This window comes from Molothrus ater, chromosome 2, assembly GCF_012460135.2.
Source record: "Molothrus ater isolate BHLD 08-10-18 breed brown headed cowbird chromosome 2, BPBGC_Mater_1.1, whole genome shotgun sequence".
NCBI classification, from domain to species: domain Eukaryota; kingdom Metazoa; phylum Chordata; class Aves; order Passeriformes; family Icteridae; genus Molothrus; species Molothrus ater.
In genome coordinates this window covers 14,817,052-14,839,814 of record NC_050479.2, presented here as the reverse complement: position 1 = coordinate 14,839,814, position 22,763 = coordinate 14,817,052, and the positions used below count along the sequence as shown (strand labels likewise).

General features: G+C 40.3%; 1 protein-coding gene across 1 annotated transcript in view; it reads left to right on the top strand.

The window, feature by feature from the left end:
- Positions 1-12,632, top strand: part of MBTPS2 (membrane bound transcription factor peptidase, site 2) — a 41,130-nt gene extending 28,498 nt beyond the window's left edge. Inside the window, exons 10-11 of the mRNA XM_036384664.1 lie at positions 5,312-5,387; positions 6,709-12,632. Of these exons, the coding sequence (XP_036240557.1) occupies positions 5,312-5,387; positions 6,709-6,931 (299 nt within the window). The 3' untranslated portion in view covers positions 6,932-12,632. The remainder of the gene's footprint in view (positions 1-5,311; positions 5,388-6,708) is intronic.
- The last annotated feature ends 10,131 nt before the right edge of the window (positions 12,633-22,763 follow it).

Here is a 22,763-nt window from a genome sequence, read left to right as displayed (position 1 = left end):
CAATATTACCCCCACTCTTTCTCATCCTGACTTTGTTTTGCCTCTGCCTGTCGCTCATGCGAGCTGCTCTTATCCAGGCAGGCTCAATTTGAGCAAACACTGGCTCCAGTCCAAGTAGGCTCCCCAAGAGAAGACCAGAAAATAAGAGGCCAGTTAAAGCTGCTGACAGCTGCAAAAGCCTCAGCAGAGTTTTTCAACCAACCACTAACTTGCTCCTGCACAGCAGCCTGACTAGAAGCACTTTGTGGCTGTGAGCTGCCTTTGAGGGAAGCAGGAGCTGTGAGGGGATTGATGACTCACCGTTTTCTCCCACACCAGCAGAGTGCGAGAGAGCACATCAGTACCCCAGCTGTCACAGCAAGCACGACTATCACTATGCCTACTATACAGCCTATTCCACGACAGAAAACGCTTTCCATGTGCTCGTGGGCATTAGGAGCTTGTTTGGTTGTTTCTCCAGCCTTTTCTGCAGAGCAATTCAAAGTGTTAGCCTGTCTGCTGCCTGTTTACCACTCGTGAACTTGCAGCATGTTTGATATCACCAGAATGTTCTCTTTTCCCCGCAGTGCTGGTCCTGGAGGCATACTCCCACCTTTGGGGATGGTTGTCCCTCTGAACAGAGCTCAAATGATCAGGAGTGGGGAGCACTGCTACTTGGCCAGTCACTTCTTCGGCAAAAACTCATAAGAAGTTCCACATGCAATTCTCCCTCTCTGGGCCAGCTCCCACGCCCCAAGGGGATGGAGTCAGGCCTTCACAGGAGACACTTGAGCCTTGCTCTCCCTGTCTGCCTTTTCCCCAGCATGTGCACCCCTTGCAGCCACTCCCAGGTTTCAGGATGTGTTTCCCCATAAGGGACCCCAGCAGGACTGCTCAGTACCTGAATGCTTTTGGTCTGCTTGAGGAGATTCGCCAGCTTTCACATTCTCTTTTTTTTCTCCAGACTTTGGTAGTACTACCAAAAAGCAGATACAGGTAAAGCCTCAGCATGGCACAGGCATGGAGGATGTAGGAGGATGGGGAGGTTCCCTCTAGCTTCCTTGCCCAATATACGAATCAGAACACTAATGTGGACCTCAGCTCATAAGGGGGATCCTGTCTGGGGCTACTTTGGTAGCTTTGGTCATCTAGGTACTCAGGGCAAGCTCTGGGATGGAGCTGCAGGGGAAGCTATGTTTGTGCAAGAGTCCTGTTTTGCATTTTCTCTGCAATGGGATCCAGATGTCTTGAACCTAACACACTCTCAGCTTAGTTTCTGATGTCCTTAGTTTCTGATGTCTACATCCAAGAGTAGGCACTGGGGAAAGAGCCTGCTGCCACACAGCCATCCTGTGCTGACCATAGGACAGCAACTACCTGGCCATGCCAGAGGCTGGCATCGGCCTTGGGATGAACGAGTTGCATTTGACATGGAAGGAAGATTAAAAGGTAAATGTACTTTCTACTAGGTAACTTACCTGTGGGATTATGCATATGCTTGGCGGCTGGAGATTTCTGTGCGCCATCAGCCTCAACATCTTAAAGAAAATTGCTCATTAGTAAGCTATTGACACATTAGTGATAATTATTCTTTCAAAGGAAGGGACATTGAGAACTTACATGCTCCAAGCTCGCCCAAGGGCTCCAAACCATCTTTCTTCCAAGCTGCCAGAGAATCTGCTAGAGAATTAGCTAGAAGCAAGCACAGAGAAGTGTTTCCATTGAGTGTTGGGATCTTCTGCTCTTGTGTACAGAAGCACTGGATGGGGGTCAGGTAACAACGTGGGAGCCAGATGTCAGTGGATTGCCAGAGCTGCAGAGAACCTGGGGACCTCTGAGCTGGCAGTTCAACACTCTTCAAGCACAATGTGCAACACCCCTGGAGGAGAGATGAACCCTTGGGACTCTCTCAACAGGAGAGTGCTCATACAGAGGAAACCTTCACTAAAGCACTGGCGAGAAGACCCCCCTAGCCCATGAAAGGCTAGACCAGTGCTGGCAGCTTACCTGCTTCCTGTGATTTCTGTGGAGCATAGTTGGCAGCCAGAGAATGCAGGACCATCAAGAGAACGAGAAGGGAGAGGAAAAGACGCTGGACAAAGGCCATGGTCCCTCTTCCACCACACTGCTGCTGCTGCAGTTGGGGATGGGGGCTGAGCAGTTGGTTCTTATGGCCAGTGCAGTGCCATGGAGTTCTGTGACCTCATGGTCTCATGCAACCAGGGCAGGGCCGTGTGGGGATGGCACTCAGGGTGCTCATGGAGAGCTGCTGGAGCACCATGAGGCTGTGTGACCTCATGGCCCTGGAATGAGCAGGCAGCCAGGGTGGGCATGTGTGGGGATGGAACTTGGGGTGTTCCTGGGAAGCTGCCCTCCCAAGCAGGGGAGCACATCCCATAGGGCAGCCCCACCCAAGGGCTGGGACACAGCCTCCCCGCTGCAGGATCAAGTATACCTTCTACAAGTCTGCAGACAATGCCAAGCTAAGTGGTGCAGTTGGCACACCTGAAGGATGGGAAGCCATCCAATGGGACCTGAACAAACTTGAACCCTTATGGGGTTCAATAAGACCAAGTTCAAGGTCCTGCACCTGCACTGGCACAATCCCCTGTATCAAGCTGCAGAAGGCTGTAGTGTCTGCTTAGTTAAGCAATGTAATTTTTAAAATAAGACTAAAAGAGTATTTTAATAAAATATTGCATTTAGTTGAGTAATTCTGTATGTAGAATAGGTATAAGAGAAAAAAAAATTGTATCTTTGGGGCTTTTTTGTGGTTCAACTATTTTTTTACTGTAATGCCTTGATACTAAAAACTGCTTGAAAAACACATAGAATGTTTCGAAGAACTTCCCAGTTGTATCTCTGATAATCAGTGGCTTATCATACAGGCTTTCCTCTAGAAAGAGATTAGCTACAACGAAGAAATTCTTCGCTAAACATGGTGAGGCACTGAAACATGTTGCCCATAGAAATGGTGGCTGCCCCATCTCTGGTAGTGTTCAAGGCAAGGCTGGATGGGGTTTTGAGCAACCTCGTCTAGTAGATGTTCCTGCTGGTGCCAGGGAGGTTGGAACAGAATGATGTTTAAGGTCCCTTCCTACCCTAACCATTCTATGATTCTGTGATTGACTTGACTTTCTGAGCTGGGTGGTGTCCAGGATTTCTGTCTGTTGTGGTCTTCAGTCTGTCATCCAACAGACTTATTTTGTCTCAGTTCCCCTAAGTCAAAGGTCAGTCTTAATCTTTAAGCAAAAACATGACTTTCAAGCACACTGGCAGTTTGGATACTGAATAGCTCTGCTTGCTGCCACACCCACCAAGCCCATTCTTTTTTTGGGTCTCCTTGCTGTCCATATCTTTCCAACCCATGGTGTGTTTGTTATCTGGACTTCTCAGAAGAGCATCTATTAACAGAAGACAATGTCTTTATGTGGCTGAATGGACAATAATTCTCTGCCTTATGTGACTTTAGAACTGCTTCTCCCCTGCCTTTGTTACTGTGTCCTTGAATTCTTTAGTGAACCTGAAGAAATCTGATCTCACTCTTAAGGAAGACATACTTAGCACTACTTTTGGTATGTTATGTTCCCAGTGTTCTCTTAGCCTATGGTTAAAATTTCTCCAAGGGTGGGTTAAACTGCCCTTGGAAGTTCCTTTCCCAAGGGGTGTTTGTACTGAGTGGGATTTGAACTCTTGCCTTTCAATATCTCTGTGAGGTGTGTATTTCTTATGGTTATAACTATTCTCCACATAGGTAGGGAAAATTCAGGCCATTGTGGCTAGCAACTCACATCTAAAGTCATTCTTTAAAGACAGAGAGTATTGGTGATTCTCTGCAAGTTTATTCTCAAGGTGGTTTTCTAATTCTGCACTAATTTACCCTAGCCTCTTCCTTCTGGGGATAAGAGCCTGCTGTGCCTTCCTTTTAGTAGGAAAGGCATTTTTCTTGCAGCTATCACAGAATGGTTCTCAAATGGTCTGTGGTGCTGGCAGACCCAGAATGGGTGGAACATCCCTGTACTAATATAGTGCCTTCTGGCAGGTCTCAAACTACTGCACTTGCCTTGAAGAATCTCTCAGAAACATTGGACATGCAGTCTACCGAAGGTTCATGTACACCTTCAAAGAACAGTTTGTACCGTAATAAAGTATTCAAGATCATGTGGTCCTTGACACTGCAATTTTCCAGTCACTATTTTTAAGGATGCCAAGTCCCACCTCCAGGTTTTTGAGTTGTACCAAGCTATATCTTGAAGTCACTTATCATCTGAACACAGAAGAGAAGCTACTTATGTACTGGCTATGATGCCCTGTGAAGGCTGATCTAGAACAGAGGCTAGACAGAGTTAAAGAATAAAGTAGGGATTTATTAAAAGGCCTCAATGGATACACCTTGGGCAGTACAAGAGGCCAGCCAGGGCTACACCCAAGATGAACCTAAAATGGTCACAAAATGGATGACTGGTCACAAGGTCTCTCACTTTTGTAAGTTCTGGTCCATTGGCATATTGGAGCTAATTGTCCAATTATAGCTTTAGATTATGAAGTCCTATACTGCTTGATTTTCTCTCTTCATTCCACTGTTGTTTATGCTCTTGGGCCTGAGATTTGGGTCTGTTGTCCTTGGTCCCCAGCTAGAGAAGGAATTGTTTTGTCTCCCTACTATGTGAAGAGAGCTTACCATCCCCTAATGTGAAGCTCAGAACTACACACTAAAGTAGTACAGAATCTGAAAAATAAAAAAGCTAAAACCTGAGGCATCAGCTAACTGGCACAGTGTGATGCAGCTGTGAATCCCCTCGTAGCCTTTGCTTTCTCAGAGGGACTCCAGAATTCTGCTCCCCATCTCCCCCTCTCCTGTACACCATGAGATCGGCTTCAGGTTAGGGGGATCTTCTGCAGGTACTGCCAGAGAAAATTTTTTCTGGCCAAAAAATACACCCACTGTGTGCACCCACTGTATGCATGTGGACTGCATATGTTGAAAAAGTCTGGTAACTATAATCTCTTTTCTTTGAAAAATACTGGAATCATACAGTGGAGTCTTTATGACTAAAGATGCCTCTGAAAATGTTTTTTAGATCTAGTTTTACTGAAATGCTAATTGTACTTTGTGTAGTGGCTTTACTGTGACAGTGGCCATGTTTAAGAAAAATAGAATAGCTGCACTCCTGTAAAAACAAAAAAAACCCAATCAAACCCTTATTGAGATTGATTATTTGTCCTGGAAGGGGGTCATTTCCCATGTGATTTTTCTGCTAAATTATAATCTAAAATTCATAATGTTATAACCCTGGAATGACTTTTCATGCTTTGTGTATTTTCATTTCAGTAAGTCTCAGCAGTTTTGTACCACGACAAAACTTTCTAAGTATCGATCTGCCTGTGGTGATAGAGACATTTTGCAAGTATCCTTTGAAGTATGTTTGTTCTTTTAAGGTAAGAAGGGAACTGTTCAGAATTTAGTGACCTACAAAACTTCAGTTGGATGTCATTTTAGACAGGATGCCCTAAAATATTTCTGTAGAGATTTGACATCTTTATCCCATCTCTGCATTGATTATTGTCCATGTGCCAAGCTAAAAATGAAATCTCTCACTTTCTTGTGCTTAAGAGCATATTTTTGGTCAGTGCTTTTTTTAACTCTTGAGGGTGAGCCTTAACAGATGTGACAAGAAAGCCAAAGTAAGCCTGAATTTAAGTCAGGAAAAAAGCTGTGTGCTTGCTAGCTTTGCAGTACCAGAGTTTTATTATTTTTGTGTCATTATACTGAACTATATAAGAGGATATGGCAGTTTTGGTTTTGGTTTTTTTTTTTTTTCTTCAAAAGAAAATAGAATAGCTGTTCAAAAAACAGGATAATTCAATTAGCTCTTGCTTATTAATGAACAAGATTATATATATACACATACTTATAGATAGTAGACTTGAATGTGGGTAATCTAGGAATCCTTGGCCGTAGGAACTGAAATGTTTATGCGTGGCCATAGAATAACTAAACTGTGTAATTCAGTTGTTAATAACAAGTCCATAGAAGCAGAGGAAAGGTACCACATAAGCTCCTGTTTTCTGAGAGCACATCAAGGTTCACTCTGCCCCAGCTGCTTTCTGACTGTGTGTTCTTGCCAGGCCATTCAGGATGGAGGTAGCTACTGCAGTTAGCAAGCCTTTAACCAGCAGTGAAATTTACCTGCCCGTGCCTCATTCCCACATGCATACACATGTACATAAATCCACTCAGCTTTTCTGGCTAATAGGTAAGTAGGAGAGATAAGTCAGATTTCTGATGATATTCTAGTCATTTACTAGGGTGTGTTTTGGAAAATATTCCTAATCATGATTTCATACTTGGGTCTAGAATACCTTCTTAGTTCAGGCATGGTGTCAGAACTATAACCTTCCTCCAAAACCACACAAAGCAAGCAAAGAAGATGGTGGTTTTGCTGTCTCCTGCTTTCACTCAGATTGTGAGGAGTGCAGGTTTAAGTATCCAAACTTAGCTCTTAAAAAATAAAAATCTGTAAAGGCAGTTCCCTGAGTGGGTATGTTATGGCATAAAGCTGATTTTACTCACATAATTTCTGTGAAACAGAATGGTAGCTAGAAAAATAATCTTTGTATGTCTCTCTCTGCATACTAGAAATACAATACATATATCTTTATTTTCTATTACTTTTTTTTTAACATTTTCTCAGATACTTGCAATGAACCTTAACTACATTCAACCAGGTACCTCATCTCACTATCAGGAGCACTGGCAGTTATCAACGCTGTACCCTGCTTCGCTTTGGATGGTCAGTGGATATTAAATTCCTTCCTGGAAGCCACACTGAGCTCCCTAATTGTAGAAAAACAAAACAGAGAGCTTGTTGGCTTTTTGATTTTGCTTGCTGGGAGTGCTCTTTTGGCTGCCAATGTTGCACTGGGACTTTGGATGGTGACGGCGCGATAGAACATCGGATATTTTTCCATCAGTTCTCAAAGTACACAGAAATAATGAATACATTACATTTTAAAATGTGTCCAGTACTGAGATTGAAATAATTCCCTTAATATGACACTGAAAGAACAACTTTCAACTGGTGGTTGCTGTTTTAATTTAAAACTTTATAGCACCATGCCTGTGGTCATGGGAAATGTAGTAGGAAAAAGTAGGGGCCTTTTTATTTACTCTTTAAGCACTGTATTCATTCTGGAGAAATTTCATTTAAGATTTCATAGGAAAAAATCAGACTTCATTAATTCAGATTTCAAAATAAGGGAATTATTTTGCCTCAAACATTTGTAAAGTGGGATAAAAAAACAGTTTTATTTTATAATTTAAATAATTGTCTGTGTGGGCTCTGATAATTTCTCAATCAGCATAGTCTTCAGTGACTTGTTTGTTTTTTTTAGTCTGGTATTCTACCAAACTGGATTTTAAGAAGCCCTAAAGTCTGGTCTCAAAATGGGGAAAAGCTAGGTAAATGCTTACCATGTATTAATGGGGAGAGAGCAGCCATTTGGGTTAATGGCTTTCCTTTCCACCTGGCCAAAATGACTGGAGGAATGTTGTCCTCAGGATGTAAATGAGGAGTGCCAATGTCTGCTAAAAATGAAGCATGTGGGAGGATAACAAAGCCCACATGTTTGTGTTGCTTACACTTTCAGTTGTATGTTATCAGACACAGCTGAAGTTTTTTAAAAGGCAATATTTGTCAGCAATAGCTACAAGATAACTGAAATTTAGTTTCTGAGTGCTGAAGTATGCTGTGCAGAGTTTTCCTAAGTGATATGTAATGTTTGTGGTGTTTTACTCAGAAAATAATAGTGTATTCTACCTGTTAAGAGTTGAAAGTGAAACCTATTGTTTTTATGGTGTCTATCTTCTAATGCTATGCATGCAATATGTACAGTAACTCACTGATGGTTTTCTGTATTTCAAAGTGTAATTTTCCTTTGCTAGGATTCATTCTGTTCAAAGATAGCTAACAATGATATTTAGCTTGTCTTAGATATGAATTATTTAGAGGAAGAATATGATTGTGACTTGAACTATTTAAACATTTGGCTTTTCTTTCTGAGATGAATACAGACCATATCCTTGTTCTTAAATCAACAGTGAAAGGACAGTCAGTGTTTTACTGACTGAAGTATGTCTGATGTGCTTTGAAGTTCTTTAGGTTTACAATGTTTTGTACCCAAAAGGATTATATATTTCATGTCTTTTCCTCCTGTGATGTATTGCCTAGTTTATCTAAACCAGGTTCAGTCAGAGCCTTGCTTCAATATAGGCTGATACCTAAACAAAAATGCTCTGGTTTGGGAGCCTAAATATTTGAAATAGAAAATTTTAGAAAAATACCCTGCAAGTTCTGCCTCATACATATGGTGTTCCCCATAGGAGCTGCTGCAGCTCAGAGTTCCTTTACAGGCTTTACAGAAATGGCCTTTCTACCAGGAACTGAAGTGGAACCTAAGCTCACAGATCCTGGCTTGCAGGGAGCACTGAAACATCCAGGACCAGGTAAAATAGATTCTTCTGGCACTTGAGGTGAAAGCCGGGGTAATTACAAAGGGGGGCTGAGCCCAGTTCCTGGTGGTGCTGCACAAATTCATAACTCTGTTATGTTTGCATTTGCCCACTGATGTGTACTTTTGCACAGTAGCTTTCACACTTCAGATGCACTCCTTTCCTACAATGATGCAAGCAGTAATGAGAAACCATGTTTATTTATTTGTTGTTGGCTAGTTTACATCCCCTTCCAGTGCTGCCACAGGCTGGGTGGGCCCTTGAAGTTCACCTCTGTGGGGTGGCTGGCCTGTGCCTCTCCTTTTCAGTCATTTCAACCCAGGCAAATTGGGACAGATCCTGGTAGGAGAGGGTGAATCCTTCAGTCCAGTGTGAGCTGGCCCCTTTAGGGACCACTAAAAGTAAAACAAAGTGCAAGAAAGGAAAAGCAAACTACACCCTGTAAGTCTAACTTGTCATCACTCCTGGAAACACAGAGAGGTTTCAGAGTAGCAGATGGGCCACTCTGCCATCCCTCAGTGGGCAGGAGGACAGGAGCAGCCTGGTCCTTGCACAAGGCCTGGCTCTGAGACTGTTCCAGACTGCCCTCTCACCTCAGTGGCTGTTTACTGATCTGAGCTCTTCCTTTCAGTGGCTCTTTAACACTTTCCTCTGTATCATCCAATCTACAGTGCAAAAAATTAATTTGGACTTAGAAGCTTTAAGGTAGTTTAGTAAGACAGGATATTTACTTTCAAAACATGTCAAGTTTGATATTTATTTATTCATGTTGACTACAATGGCTTGGAACAATCCTTTAGTATAGTGCCTCTCATGGAAATGTAGGCAACAGATTTGGGAAAACCCAAAGCTTCTGAATTGACATGCACAAATTTCATCTGCTATAGTGAGGCTGGCTGGCTGTTCCTGGTTATTTAGTGTGCTACTAAATGAAGTTTAGTATGAAGTTTTATCAAATGAAGCTAAACATGAAGTTTTATCAAATGAAGCTAAAGCCAGTGTACTTTACACAGTCAGTGAAAGCCACAGTTCTACTGAGTAGAACTTAAGTCTGTGTCTGACCTCATAAGGAAGAAGAGGGTGGAGAAGACATTGGTCATGGCTTTAGCAAAACAGACCCACTAGGGCACTGTAAAGACCCTAGATACCTTGTATGGAAGAGAGAGGACTAGAAGTGCTTAAAAATAATTCATGAGTCCATTTCTCCACATGCTAAAATTTGACTGAGTAAGGGTTGAATGAGACATGTACAGGTTCTTTAGATCAAGACTTTAGGCAAACTTGAGTATGAATGGTGACCCAGCACATCTTAGATTAGTGTAGACAAAGGTAATAGTCAGGTTGGACTACTCTCTTAAGAAGAAGTTGTTCAGTGGGTCCATTTCATTCTCTATAATCCTGACATATGGATTACATTCTGATAAGCATGTGCCATATGTACACTTACTGGGACAATTTTTCCTTGGGTTTTGGCCATTTATTTAGCAAGAGAAAACACAAAAGTACAGAGTGATTTTTGTGTGTTGGATTTTTACATCAGCATTTCTGATGTGTGTTTTGTTTTTGTAAAAATAGGAAGTCTTTAAATTAAATCCTTCTACATTTTATTCTGATTAGCCCCTCAGAATCTTTAATACAGAATCCAGCAATATAATTTTAGGGCATATTGACTGGACTATAAAACACAGCACTCTTAAAGATTGGATGGCTGCTATTATTTATGTATATACTATGCATTTTAAATCTGTATCAGATGGAAAAAGTAATGTCTAATATTCAGAAATGTTATACTTAGCTTTTGTTTGAAAATTTCCAGAAGAATTCCATAATTATAATTATTGTTCGACTTTTTTTTAATGAAGTTGTTTTTTATATCAGCAAATATTTACATAGCATTTTCTGATAGTGCATGATATGACATGAAAATGGAAAACTCCTTAGCATGGGGGACGTTACATGCTCTTTGCTAACTTGGGAATTTAAAAGCAGCTTGCTTCTGTACAAATTAAATGAAAGAGGCTTCAGTAGAAAAAGTATAGGCAAACTTGCAGATTAGTCATCCCAAATTATGAGCCACAGTGGAAAATGTGTTAACTCATCCTTTTTATTTAGAATGAAATGACCATGTTATTAGTTTCTGTGACAACCATGTTAATAGTTAATGTGATAATTCTACATTTGTGGATATGTGTGTACACATACATTTGTATAAGAGATACATACATAGCCATAGGATGGATTAGTGCTTTTTTAGGGATAGCTTACAGCAATCCTCCATATCTTGCAATGTAGGCTTTTGTTTTTCTTTTTCCACCTCTCTGTGAATTCTCTCTATGGTTTTCTCTGGATTTAAAAAGAGAAACTTATGTTTTTTTCCCAAAAGCAATTCTTAACTTCTTTATTAACAGAAGACAAGTGGTGGGTTCATGATGTAACCACAGCTGCATGAGTTTTGTTCAGCTGATGTTTAAAGCATGTTTTTTATTTCTGTGAAGCCTCAGCTACAAGCATGGTAAACACAGCTTTTTCAGGGCAACTAAAAAAGGTCGGCCTTCACTCTTTACTACTGCTGTTTGTGCTGTTCTGGAGAACTGGGATGAACAAGGCTCTGCAGAGCATAGTGAAGAAATAAAGTTTTCAGGACAGAACTCTCCATGGCAGTCAGGATGTTTCAGCTTTCTTTTAATAAGGATATGTTTTGTTCAGTTTAGCACATGAGCACTCCCAGCATTCCCATAGCTTCCCATACATTTTACATGATGTCAAAGGGTGACCTGTAGGAATATTTTTTAAATAAATTACGTTTGTCTTACAAATTCAGAGCTTTCATACAGATCTGGATATCACTAATGACAGATGAAGAAGGCTTATAAAGGTTTATATAGCCTTGTCTGTATTTAACTGTTTTTAAAATATGTGAGTTAAACTCTAGATATAAGTAGTTATTACTTGTAAAATATGCTTTCTGTACACCTGCATTCAGACCAATTTCCACAAGCAGTCTTGCCTCAGCTTTGTTCTTGTAATTTTGTGAATAAGGAATCTTGAAACTTAACACAGGTAAGACCCAATATTGGCAAATATTTTATACCCTCTTGATCCTGAACTTCATGTGACATGTTCTACTAATTAGTTATTTAATGTGACTGAGTTACCTGGGATACACACCCTGCACAATGCAGCATTTGGGAACATTGCACTGGGGACTGCCACAAAACAGCAGCTCTGTGACTTCTGGTCCTTGGGCTCATCCACTCCATCATGTGAAGAGCAGATGGCAGCGTTTAAGGGCAGTGAAGGACTTGAGTTCATGGCAGCTGTATGAAACTTTCACACTGCTGACCTGGTGTGAAAGGACAGGAACAAAGAGCAGGATATGACACTGCAATTCCTTTCATTCCATTTACATTGTCATGAAACCTGAAAAGAACTTGTAATTAACATTTCAGAGCAGGAAGATATGTTTTCCAGCCCTTCACTGAATCATTCAGTGACTGGTGGTCAAACTTTTTTCTTAACACTTTGTCATTCCTTCAATAAATATGTGCTGATAAGTAGCATGAGTAGTTGAAGCATATTTTGTAAAATGGACTTGGGTATTTCTCACCTCTGGATGTTCATCCTGGGATGGTTTTTGTAGCATCATAGTATAATTGATCTTGATTGATACTGGTTGAAGGTTTGGAGGCTATTTCCAAGCCTATTTGGAAAATCTATTTCCAAGTTGTTTGTTAATATTTTAAATTCTTCTTTTCCTTACATTGCTTTGTTTTTAGATTTCATATACTCAGTTGATCTTATCTGAAGCCTGTCAATGGAATATGTATTGTTTAGAAATTCACTGTGGGATTTTTTTTTTCCTTCTACATGGCCTTATTTTTCACACTGACTCACAGCTGTGGAATGTTAGATTTCTAGACCCTTTGTTCCCACTATGCATTGTTCATGATCATGGGTTTTTTAAAAGACAGGAAAAAAAGAAAGCTTCATTTTGAAAATGTCAGCTAACAAATATATGGAACACTGAATAATGTATTGTGGTTTTGTTTTGCTTTTTTCTCTATTTAATTAACCAAACAATAAGTATTGTTTTCTATGTATGATAAATGTATCCTGCAAATAAATTCATTGTCTGATTGTTGATGTGCTTAAGTCTGTTTTTAAAAATAAGGTAGAGTGACATAATTCCTTATTAGTGGCAATTGCCACTAATATTCTGTCATATATTCTGTTCTCTTCATATGTGATGCATATATTCTCTCTGGGTACCAACAAGATACACCATCCTTTTCAGTATCTGACCACCTAAAAATAATAATAACTGTAACTTTACTGTCCCTTATTTATCAGCTTATCACAGTAAGTAGTAGTTGAAATATTGGACGCTGGATGTCATCATCAAGGTAAGCAAACCACTGCTCTGGCCAGTCCTGTGTGAAGAACTTAGAACGTCAGCTCTTCAAAGGTGAACTCACCTATGACAACCTCTGATTTGTTTATCCAGGCCAGCCCAGAGCTGGGTACATCCCCTGGTTCTGGACAGGTTTCCTTGGGTACCCAGGTGGTGTCTGGGCTGTGCTGGCACCCAGCTCTGTGTGGGAGGGAAGTGTTGTTGCTGTTCCTTGAGCAAGCTCATCTGGAGCCAGCCAGGTTATTTGTTCTGAGAACTGAGCCAGCCTTTGTTGCCTATTGGACACGCTGTTACTTTATACAAGCAGAGCTCTTTCAGCAATTGTGGCTTTGTTCCCAGATAAAAGATTGCCATGAGAAATGGACACAAAGCACAGATTGGACACATTGGTAGGATTTCCCAGATAGGTTGCTATGCAGTTTTTGCAATTTTCTGAATTGCATTTTTCTGGCATGAGGAGATGAGATCCTTTTCCTCTTACCCATGTTAAAGCTAGATACAATAGCATTTTTTTTTTTTCTGAAGCATGTAAGCTTTTAGGAGAGTTCTGAGGTTTTTCAGTTGGTTTTGAAAAGCTTATCCTTTATTGTGATGAGGTATGTTCCTCTTGTAATCTGGAAAAACAATCAATTATATCCTAAGGAATATTGCCTTATTTACTAATGTAATTTCAGGCTAAAATTTAAAAAGAAACCCTGTATCTATGAGTCTAATTGCTAGTAACTTTATAAAGAAAACTGAATATAATTCTTCCTGTGATCATACCAGCTTGAACCACCAAGCACAGAAGCATTCCTAAATACCTGCAGTAGATCTGTATGCACTGAACTCACTTAAATATTTTAAAAGTATTTTTATGATCTTCTGATATGACTTACACAACAAAATAAAATTTAATGTTTGATTCTAATCTTACGGTGGTAACACAACATTTATGAGGACTAAGCTGATAAATGTCTTGTAGCTGGACTAAAATTTTCCCCCCTTTTTTACCTCAGAGAGATGTGGGTCTGGTGTTTGCTTTCATACTTTTAAGGCTCTGCTGTTGTTGAAATATAGTTGGATATTATTACCAATTATGTATAATATTATTTACATTTATGATCAGTTCTACCTCTTTTTAGTTCTTTGCAAGTATATTAGTGGCTGCATACTATATCACTGCCACTTCTGCCTGTCTTGAAAACACATGGTCCTACATCCGTTTTATTTCCCCCTCAAAGGAATCTTCCAAACTGAAAATAAATACTTTTTTCCTTTTTTTCTTTTTAATGTTGTCCTTTCAACTTGCTATTGCATTACAAAAGTTCCTGTCCTTTTACCTTTCATGGCTCTTTGAGGACATCTATTAGAATATTACCAGATATTTTTTTTAATTTCCCCAAACCAACTGAATTTGATTCAGTTGCCCACGCAGGCATCTGTTGTGGTCTGAGATATCCTAAGGTGTTCTTAGGTTAAAAATCTGACTTGAAAGAACATTTTGAAACTCATCCCCCACTTGTCTCCTTTTGTCTCCTGGTGGATGAGTCCCAGGGTTTCTGAGACCTACACATGGGGCTTCCAGATGTGGGTGAGACCCTACTGGAGATCAAAGACATTCTGGACCAGCTGCTGGATACTTGGAAAGGTACCTGAGGGCATTTTGTATCACACCAGATGCTTGCACGTGGGCAACAAATCAAGCCAAACAGATTCCCTTCCTTCCTTGCATTTTTTTCATTTTGGCTCATGAATTACAATAGACTATGAGGCTTCTTGAGTAAGTATATCTGACATAAAATTCATCTAAGCTTTTCTGTTTATGCAGAATAGTGTGATCCAGACTGTTACAAAAGTCGGGCTAGCAGAATACATTCATTCTCCTCCTGCACTGACCTGAGGCCTGGAAGCAGCAGAAATTAGTGTTGCTGCCTTACCTACAGCAAGAAAAAGGAAAGCTGATGTTATGAGGAGAATCCCATCAGTCTCAGGCTGTGGAGGCACCAGGTAGAGACAAGGAATGTGAGGGGGCTGTGATCGTCTGCCTAGTGCCACAACTGTGCATTTGACTGGTTTTAACTTGCAGGAGAAAAAAATGAGACTTACAGTTAAAAGTGGGATAAAGTCAGGGAAGGCAGTGATAGAGAGAGGTGGTTTGTTCATTTACAGAATCATTAATAACTCACAGTAAGCATTTTTACTCTTTGGTTTTTTTCCATTGAAGCATACATAGAGCTGACCTGCAACTAGAACTAACTTCAGTCATTGGTAGAAACACATTGCTAGCAAGATCAGAGAGGCAATAAAAGCCTGTCCTTCCAGACAGCAGTTCAGGGTGTTAAGACTTCAGAGTTTTGTCCCTCTCCCTGACTGAGGATCAGGACCAATCTGACTTTCAGTTAGTCTAGATGCAAAGTCAGAACTTTTCTCCTCCTGTTTCCACAGTCCCCCTTCAGCATGAGTTAACCTTTCAAATGCAATTATTAAGAAAATAATTTTTTTAAATGTTTTGCCCCTTGGCTCTGTTTTCATTCCTGTAGCTATTTGAATAACTAGCAGATACTTGGCCAAACCACCTGTATCTCTACCACTGCTGCAAAATCAACAAAGATTATGAATGTGTGTTATAAACCACAAGTTCCTGGGTACTTGCCACTGGTTATACCAACATTTTTTTTCCTTCACTTTGACTGTTTACTGCTCTTTATTAGATGCTTGAATTTATACCTTGGAAATGTTCTGGCACTTGCAGTGCTAAACATGCTGCAGTGCTGAAGGAAGGAAAAATGAAGAACCCAATCTTGCATAGTGTGCTTTTTACAACAAAATTCACTGTTTTGTTTAGTGAACCAACACAGATAAGATTATTTTATCATAGATAAAAGCTCTGGTTATTTTTCCAGCATTTATATTCAAAGGTACTCCTAAGGAGAGCACTTCAGTAGTTAACCTAATTGGCCTCTGTGTACCACTGACCTCTGCAATTAAATGGAGCTTAACCAGAAGTTAGACCAGAAGTTAAAATATTACTGTGATTGTTGTGAAAACTTCAGCATATTATCAAATGGTAATTTTTCGACAAAATGTAGAAATCTATTGTTCAGTTGAGATTTTAACTAACTGGAACTGCACAATTTTTTTAACCTCTTTTTCTTTTTTTATTTTGATTGAAAATACCACAAGCCATTCTGAAGAGAATATTTTAGTTTTCACTTGCAGGGTTAATTTAGAGGGGTTCTCTTTAACATGTGCAAATGATGGTGGTAAAAAAAAGTGCATAATTTAACAAAGTGATGCTAAATATGACACTAAATGTATAAATCACTCTGTTCTCATACATGTGGTCAGGAAACCAAACCTGTCATGTTTTGATGTAAAATAGCAAAAATAACCCAGAAAATTAATGGTCATGCAAGTTTAAAAGATAATTATTTTTATTATTAATCACATGTAAGTAAATAAATTGAGGGGGAAAGCCCCTTAAATGAAGGCACTCTTCTAGATCAAAAGGGAGTTAAAAGGCAAAATGAACCTCTTGTCTTCTGCCATGGGTTTGTGCATCACAGAGTTGTGAATTTGATAAGCACTTGGTTAACTTCTGCTGGCCTGCACTAGCACCAGTGGAGATAAAAGTAACGATTGTTGGTGTCCTAGGAAGGCTGTGAACCATACAGGCTGTGCTGCAGTGAAGTGGCACTGTCAGATCCATAAAACACAACTTGCACTGAAGAAAAGTGGTTGAGCAGCTCTGTCTGGGCCTGGGATGTGAGGCCGCCCTGCAGGACAGGAATCCATCCCGCTGTGCTCCCTGTGTGACCCACAGCCCCTGCCAGGGCCAGCCCCAGAAAGGCACCTGAGTCCTTAGCAGGGACTTAGGCCAGTGGATCTCACTAAGCTCTACCATTAAGACCTTTCTTGCCCTGAGGTCAACAACCCTCCAGAACTAGCTCAGATTTTTACCCAAAATAGCCCCAAGCTCTTCTGCACATGGCCAGCCCTGGCAGGAGAAGAGCTCACATACAACCTCCAGGCTGGGATCTGGCTATGACATGTGCTGCTCCTATTGCTTGAGGCTCAGTGTAGCACTCAGTCTCAGTGTGAAATTTTATAATCCAGCATCCCACAAAAAGCAGCAGGGGTTAGTTCTGTCTTTGTAAATGCTGTGTGCAGGGGTGGGAGCAGGAAACAGCAGATGGGACACAGCCTGGTACAATCCAGTGTCTGTTTAGTGAACCACTGAACAGAACAGTTTATGTAATACTGTAGGTGAGTTCAGTATCCTGAGTGGCCAGGACCTACTTAAAATCTCTGGGACAGAGCCACAAAGTTTCCAGGAGTGTTTTAAATTGTGTTTTGATTGTTGGGTTTTTTTTAATCTTTGCTGTATCTGCAGATGCATACAAACAATGTAAGAGTGAGGTGTTTTCTTGCTGGATAGGAGTGTTAAAGAGATGCTGCCAATTTTAGGCTTTGGGCAAAAAGCTTTTATTTTAAAGAATAAATTTGCTTTGATATTTGAAAAGCTCTTCTCCTTTTCTACAGAATTTGATGAAATACCATTTCAACGATTAAAAAAATATTTAAACTTTCTTCCAAGTCTAGGGAGTGTGCAGCATGGAAGCTTATGAACAAAGGAGATTTGAAATGGGCTGTCTCCTCTTCAACTGCTCCAAATATCTGACCATGTATCAGCACAAAAAACTTGCTGTTGTGTAGCTTTAAGGCAAGTTCTTAAGATAGAACAGCTTAACTTATTAGTCAGTTAGGCATCTGAAACTAGAAATTTTTGCTTGTGCATCCCAGGCTTTGGAATGCTGTCCTATGAAATCTAACACTGCAGCCAGATAATTCGACCTGATACCAGGAAATTGTAGGTCCAAATTAAACTGAGTTCTTGAAGTAGACCCTGAATATGATATGCATGTGAAAACAGAGCTATATTGTGCACGAGCACTAAGACTCTTATCAATACGGAAACGTGAAGGAATCCTTCCTTCCATCCTCGTTCACCACAGACATAGTCTGGCTACACTGACCTTAGTGGGAAACATCCTGGCCCTGTATGGAGGGGAGTATGGAGTGTTAAAGTGATAACAGCATAAGGTGGCATGGCCTAAAGAACAGGGTCAGAACTGGACTACTGAAGGAGGAGAACAGTTGCTTCAATGTACAGAATGAAGCAAAGGGCTTCTCTTGTAGTTAATGCATTGTGCAAAGCTCTTCGCTTCTGTAGTGTAAGACATAGCCGCATTCTTCATGCACATCTTATAAAGTTATTTTGTATTGAAGCATAAGGATGTAGCAATCAAATGGAATTTGGAAGGTTTTTTTGCTTTGGGCTGTAATAAGCTTTCAAGGCTGCTTGTTGATTAAACACGCTGCTGCTGTGAGGGGAGGAATTCAGGGACTGAACCCCACCTAGCTTGAGTCACTTGCTTTAGGCATTTGGAAAGTCACACTGGCCTCTCTCTAGAGTTAACAAAGACAGACATACCACCACAGATAAGCCATGTGAGGAGCACCAGGCTCTGGGGCTGCTTCTCACCCAACATACTGCAGACCCAGCCTGGGTGAGCAGCCAGGGCACAGCCTGCTCCAGCCATGTTGCAGAAGGACTACATTAATGGATAGGATTGCTCAAAGCACCTACACAGGCAGCATAGAGTCAAATAGAATAATGAGTGTTGGTTCCTACACTGCCTGATTTCCTCTTTCTTTCTTTGGCAGATTCATGAATAAAAAGTTTTGTGTGAATAAACACTGTTTTGTGGCTGATTACTGTGCTCAAAAGGTCTTTATTCATGTGTACCACATTCTTCCAGAGAATGTTTTAGAACATGTTCTAAATCTTGTAAGTATTGGTCTTAATCATTCACAATTTTAAAATATTTTAGTCTAGTAACACAATATCTCTTCTTATATATGTGTGTGTCTTCAAGATCACTGATATGATGACAAATAATTTCTAATTGCTAGGTATCTGGAGCTAACAATCTCTTCTTATTTTTTAAAGTAACAATTACAATAAAAAGTTTTAGAAGTAAACAATAATGCTTAAAAGTACTAATGATGAAGATAGTGATTTAGAAATCAACCTGTCTAGAACAGGCTTAGAAATAAGAAAAATGTATGCCTGAAGACAGGCATTCTCAACTACATGTGTGGCCTCACATCATCCCTGTCCACCTCCCACACCAAACATATCTGCTGTAGTTGCAAATAATCACTTTTTACCTTCAGAATTGCTCAGTAGCCTTTTCTCTGTCTTTCTGCCAAGATCCAAGTTTGAAGGCTGGAAAGCCAATTAGAGATACAACTTCCCTGTCACAGCTGACTGCCCATTCATTCAGTAAAAAGGGACTTTTCACAAAGGTGCACAGTGACAGAACAAGGGGGAAAGGGCTTAAGTTGCAAATGGCGCATTTAGGTTGTGTTAGGAAGGAATTCTCTGCTGTGAAGGTGGTGAGGCACTGGAACAGGTTGTCCAGGTTGGGGATGTCTCTGGAAGGGTTCCAGGCCAGATTGGATGGGGCTTTGAGCAACCTGGTCTAGTGGGAGGGGTTCCTCTCTATGGCAGGGGGGTTGGGATGAGATGATTTTTAAGGTCCCTTCCAATCCAAACCATTCTGTGATTCTGTGATTACCAGTTTGACACTGAATTCACAACCTGTATTTCTTCTGCCTCCTGCCTTTCCCAGGACCTCCCCCACCTCCTCACTTTGACTTCAGCTTCTCACTGACAAATCCAGAACCACATTGCAGAGTTATTAGTATCTGCCTGCCTTTGTTTTGTCAGTAATACATGATTTTTAAATGAAAAAGTGATAATTTCTCAACAAGCCGTTCCTATGCAGCCAGGAGGAAGCAAAGGAGGAGCATGGCATCTGTGTTTTACTCTGGATTTAGCTGGGGACTTAATTAGCAAATGTATTTGTCAGACTTTCTGGTTTTTACATGTCTTTAAAAGAAATGACTGTGCTGATATGATTGACAAGGACTGCTTAGAGAATGATGACTCCCTATGTAATCATGTGCAGTTTGCCAGCTGTGGCAACTATTTGAAAGGCTGCACCTTCTGGCCAGAGATTATTAGCTTATATATCCCAGGTTACATACTTTCATACAATCTATTGCTTAATGTCTTATCTCCCTTAAAGTCATTAGCAATATTAGGTAAAAACCTGGATTCACACTGAAGGATGATTTGCTTTAGGAAGAAAGATGTTTTTACAGTGAATAAGCATTACATGCATCATGTAAGGATCCAGCCAAGATTCTGGAAAGCAACGAGTGAACCTGGGTAAATTTCTAGAATTCTCAGTCTAAAGGATTTATTTTTCCAATGCAAGAGAACAGAAAATGAAGTCTTCTTAGAAGAGCCAGCTTGCACACGAGGACCATTGCTCACCACACACTAACATGTGCGTTTGTGTATGTGACTCTCATTTACTTCCCACTGAAAGAAAAAATAAAATGGTTGGAAAAACTGAAGACAGGTGCTAGTAAGGGCACTAACCATATTATCACATACAATCACACTAGTTTCCTGGACAGCTGAAATAATAGCAGCCTGGTTTAGTGCCTTGGACCAGTTTCTACTGGATGACTGCACTTCACAGTAAAGCCTGCAATACATCTGTCATCAAAATTGACAGCACCTTAAATGTGATGCTGAGTAACTATGGCAGGTGCTGAGAAAATCTCCACATCTGCCCAGGCTTGGCTTTACTTCTTGGAGAACCAGGGAGATGATGGTTTGAGTAACAGAATATTTCCAACATTAACAAACTGGACTAAGTTTTACAAGACCTGAATTAAACTTTCAGCTCAGCCCATGTCAAAGAGGAGCAATAACGTTTTGGTGTTTTGCTGATCCCTTTTATTTTTCAGTATTTGGATCATAAATTCTCTGTGTAGAAACTCCCTTTTCTGAGTGCAATGATGTGAGGATATAACTCTGTCTGGAGAGAGGGGCTCCAAGTACTGATACAAAGATGGTTTGAAAGTAGTGTGCACTGGAAAAATTGATTTTTAGAAAAGAGATACTAGGTCTTAAACATGATCCCTGTCACACAGTCCAAACCCCAACAGCAGCATGCATTTTGAAAATTAATTCAGTCAAGAAGTCAGCAACAGTGCAGGCAGAGCAAGAAAAGGCAGTTGTAAACAGCAGGGAAATCAGAAACTGAGGGAATGAGCATCCTAGAAAGGACTCAGCAGGAGAGAATGCAAATGATGGTATCAAACAGAATAAAAGATGGTTTAGGAGAAGAAAGAAAGAAGCACAGAGAACAAACAGTGCTGCATTCAGAACAGGTTGGGCAAAGTAGTTTGAATGGGAACATGGAGAAAGCTCTGCTGATTTCGAAATAACAGATCAAGATGCTGATATAAATGAAAGATATTAAGGTAAATTAAGTATCAAAGAGCTATAGACAGAAGCAGGGCTGGAGTAGCATGCAGCAAATGAAAAATCAAGTTACTGGAGGGGAAATAGTTGGGAGAGTATTGAAGAATGAGGCCTCCAGTCAGCGAAGATTTAAAGTGATGATCACAGGAAAGAAAGAAGAGAGAATGGAACTGAGGGACAGGAAGTTGAAAGGGGGAATGGGAGAGATGACTGGGACTTGAAACTGCAGAAAGAGTGTAAGGATTAAAGAGAGGCCATATAGATATCACTGCTTCTCCCTCATTCTGAGGTATTTTGTGGTTTTTTATTATTTCCTTGTCTACTTACTCAGGCAGCACTTTTTGTATTTACACCAGAGTTGCACTATACATTTTTAAGATTCGTTATTTCAAGCAGCCTGCAATATGACCTTAGGGGAGTTTTAAGGTTTTATAGCAACCTTTTACCTATCCACCCCCTCTTCTCAGGAAATTTCCAGTTCATTCCTGCCATGACTGAAATGCTGCATGATAGCATCTTTGCAAAGCCTTCAGAAACAGCACCAGGCCAAAAGCATCTTATTGCTTCTCAGCATTCTCTCAAAGTCAGTTTAATCCTACATATTTAGTGCTGCAAGCAAGCAATTTCAGAAAATTAAACTGGAATTTCCCTATGTGTTTATAACATGGCAGTAACGATAGATTTTTATTTGTAGTTAAATATTATCCTGCAGTGTTTACCAATTAAACATTCAAGGCACACAGGGAAAGTGATTGTGGGCTTGACTGAAAGCCAGATGAAGGGAGAAAATGTCATTGATTCTGCTGTGGTTTAGAATTGATAAAACCAGCCCAGAGAATGATTTGTGAATAAAGGTGGTCATTTCACTAATACACTGGAAGTGGAAATGCTTGCTTTTAAGGGCTGGAACACTTACAAGACATTTAACTCCTAAACAGTTTATAAATAGAGCTCTCTGTTGTTTTCAGCAGAAGGATATACTGTAAATGTGTTCCTGGAGGCTACCATTCAGACAGAGTGCACATGATCCAAGCAATGGAATATGCCATGCCTGATGGATGTCATATGGATAGGACTACTCTGGCAATAACACATGCACTATCCCTTAAAGTTGAGCTCCATTAATTATTGTCAAGTTATAAGTGAGGCTTACTAACAGAAGTAAGCCTAAAGCTAATGCTACTCACAAGATACAGTTTGACCAGAATTACCTATAAGCAGAGAACTATCGTCTCTTTCCCATCAAAAAGGACCATTTACATTTTGAACAAAACACAGGAAAACAAATTTCATGTGTTTTTATCTTATTATTAATGAATGAGAAAGAAAAACAATAGGAAAACAATAGAATGGTTAAGGCTGGAAAAGGCCTTTGAGATCCTCAAGTCCCACCATCAACCCAGTCCCACCACCATGTTCAACATTAAACCATGCTCTCCAGTACCCTACCCACATGTTTTTTTGAACAC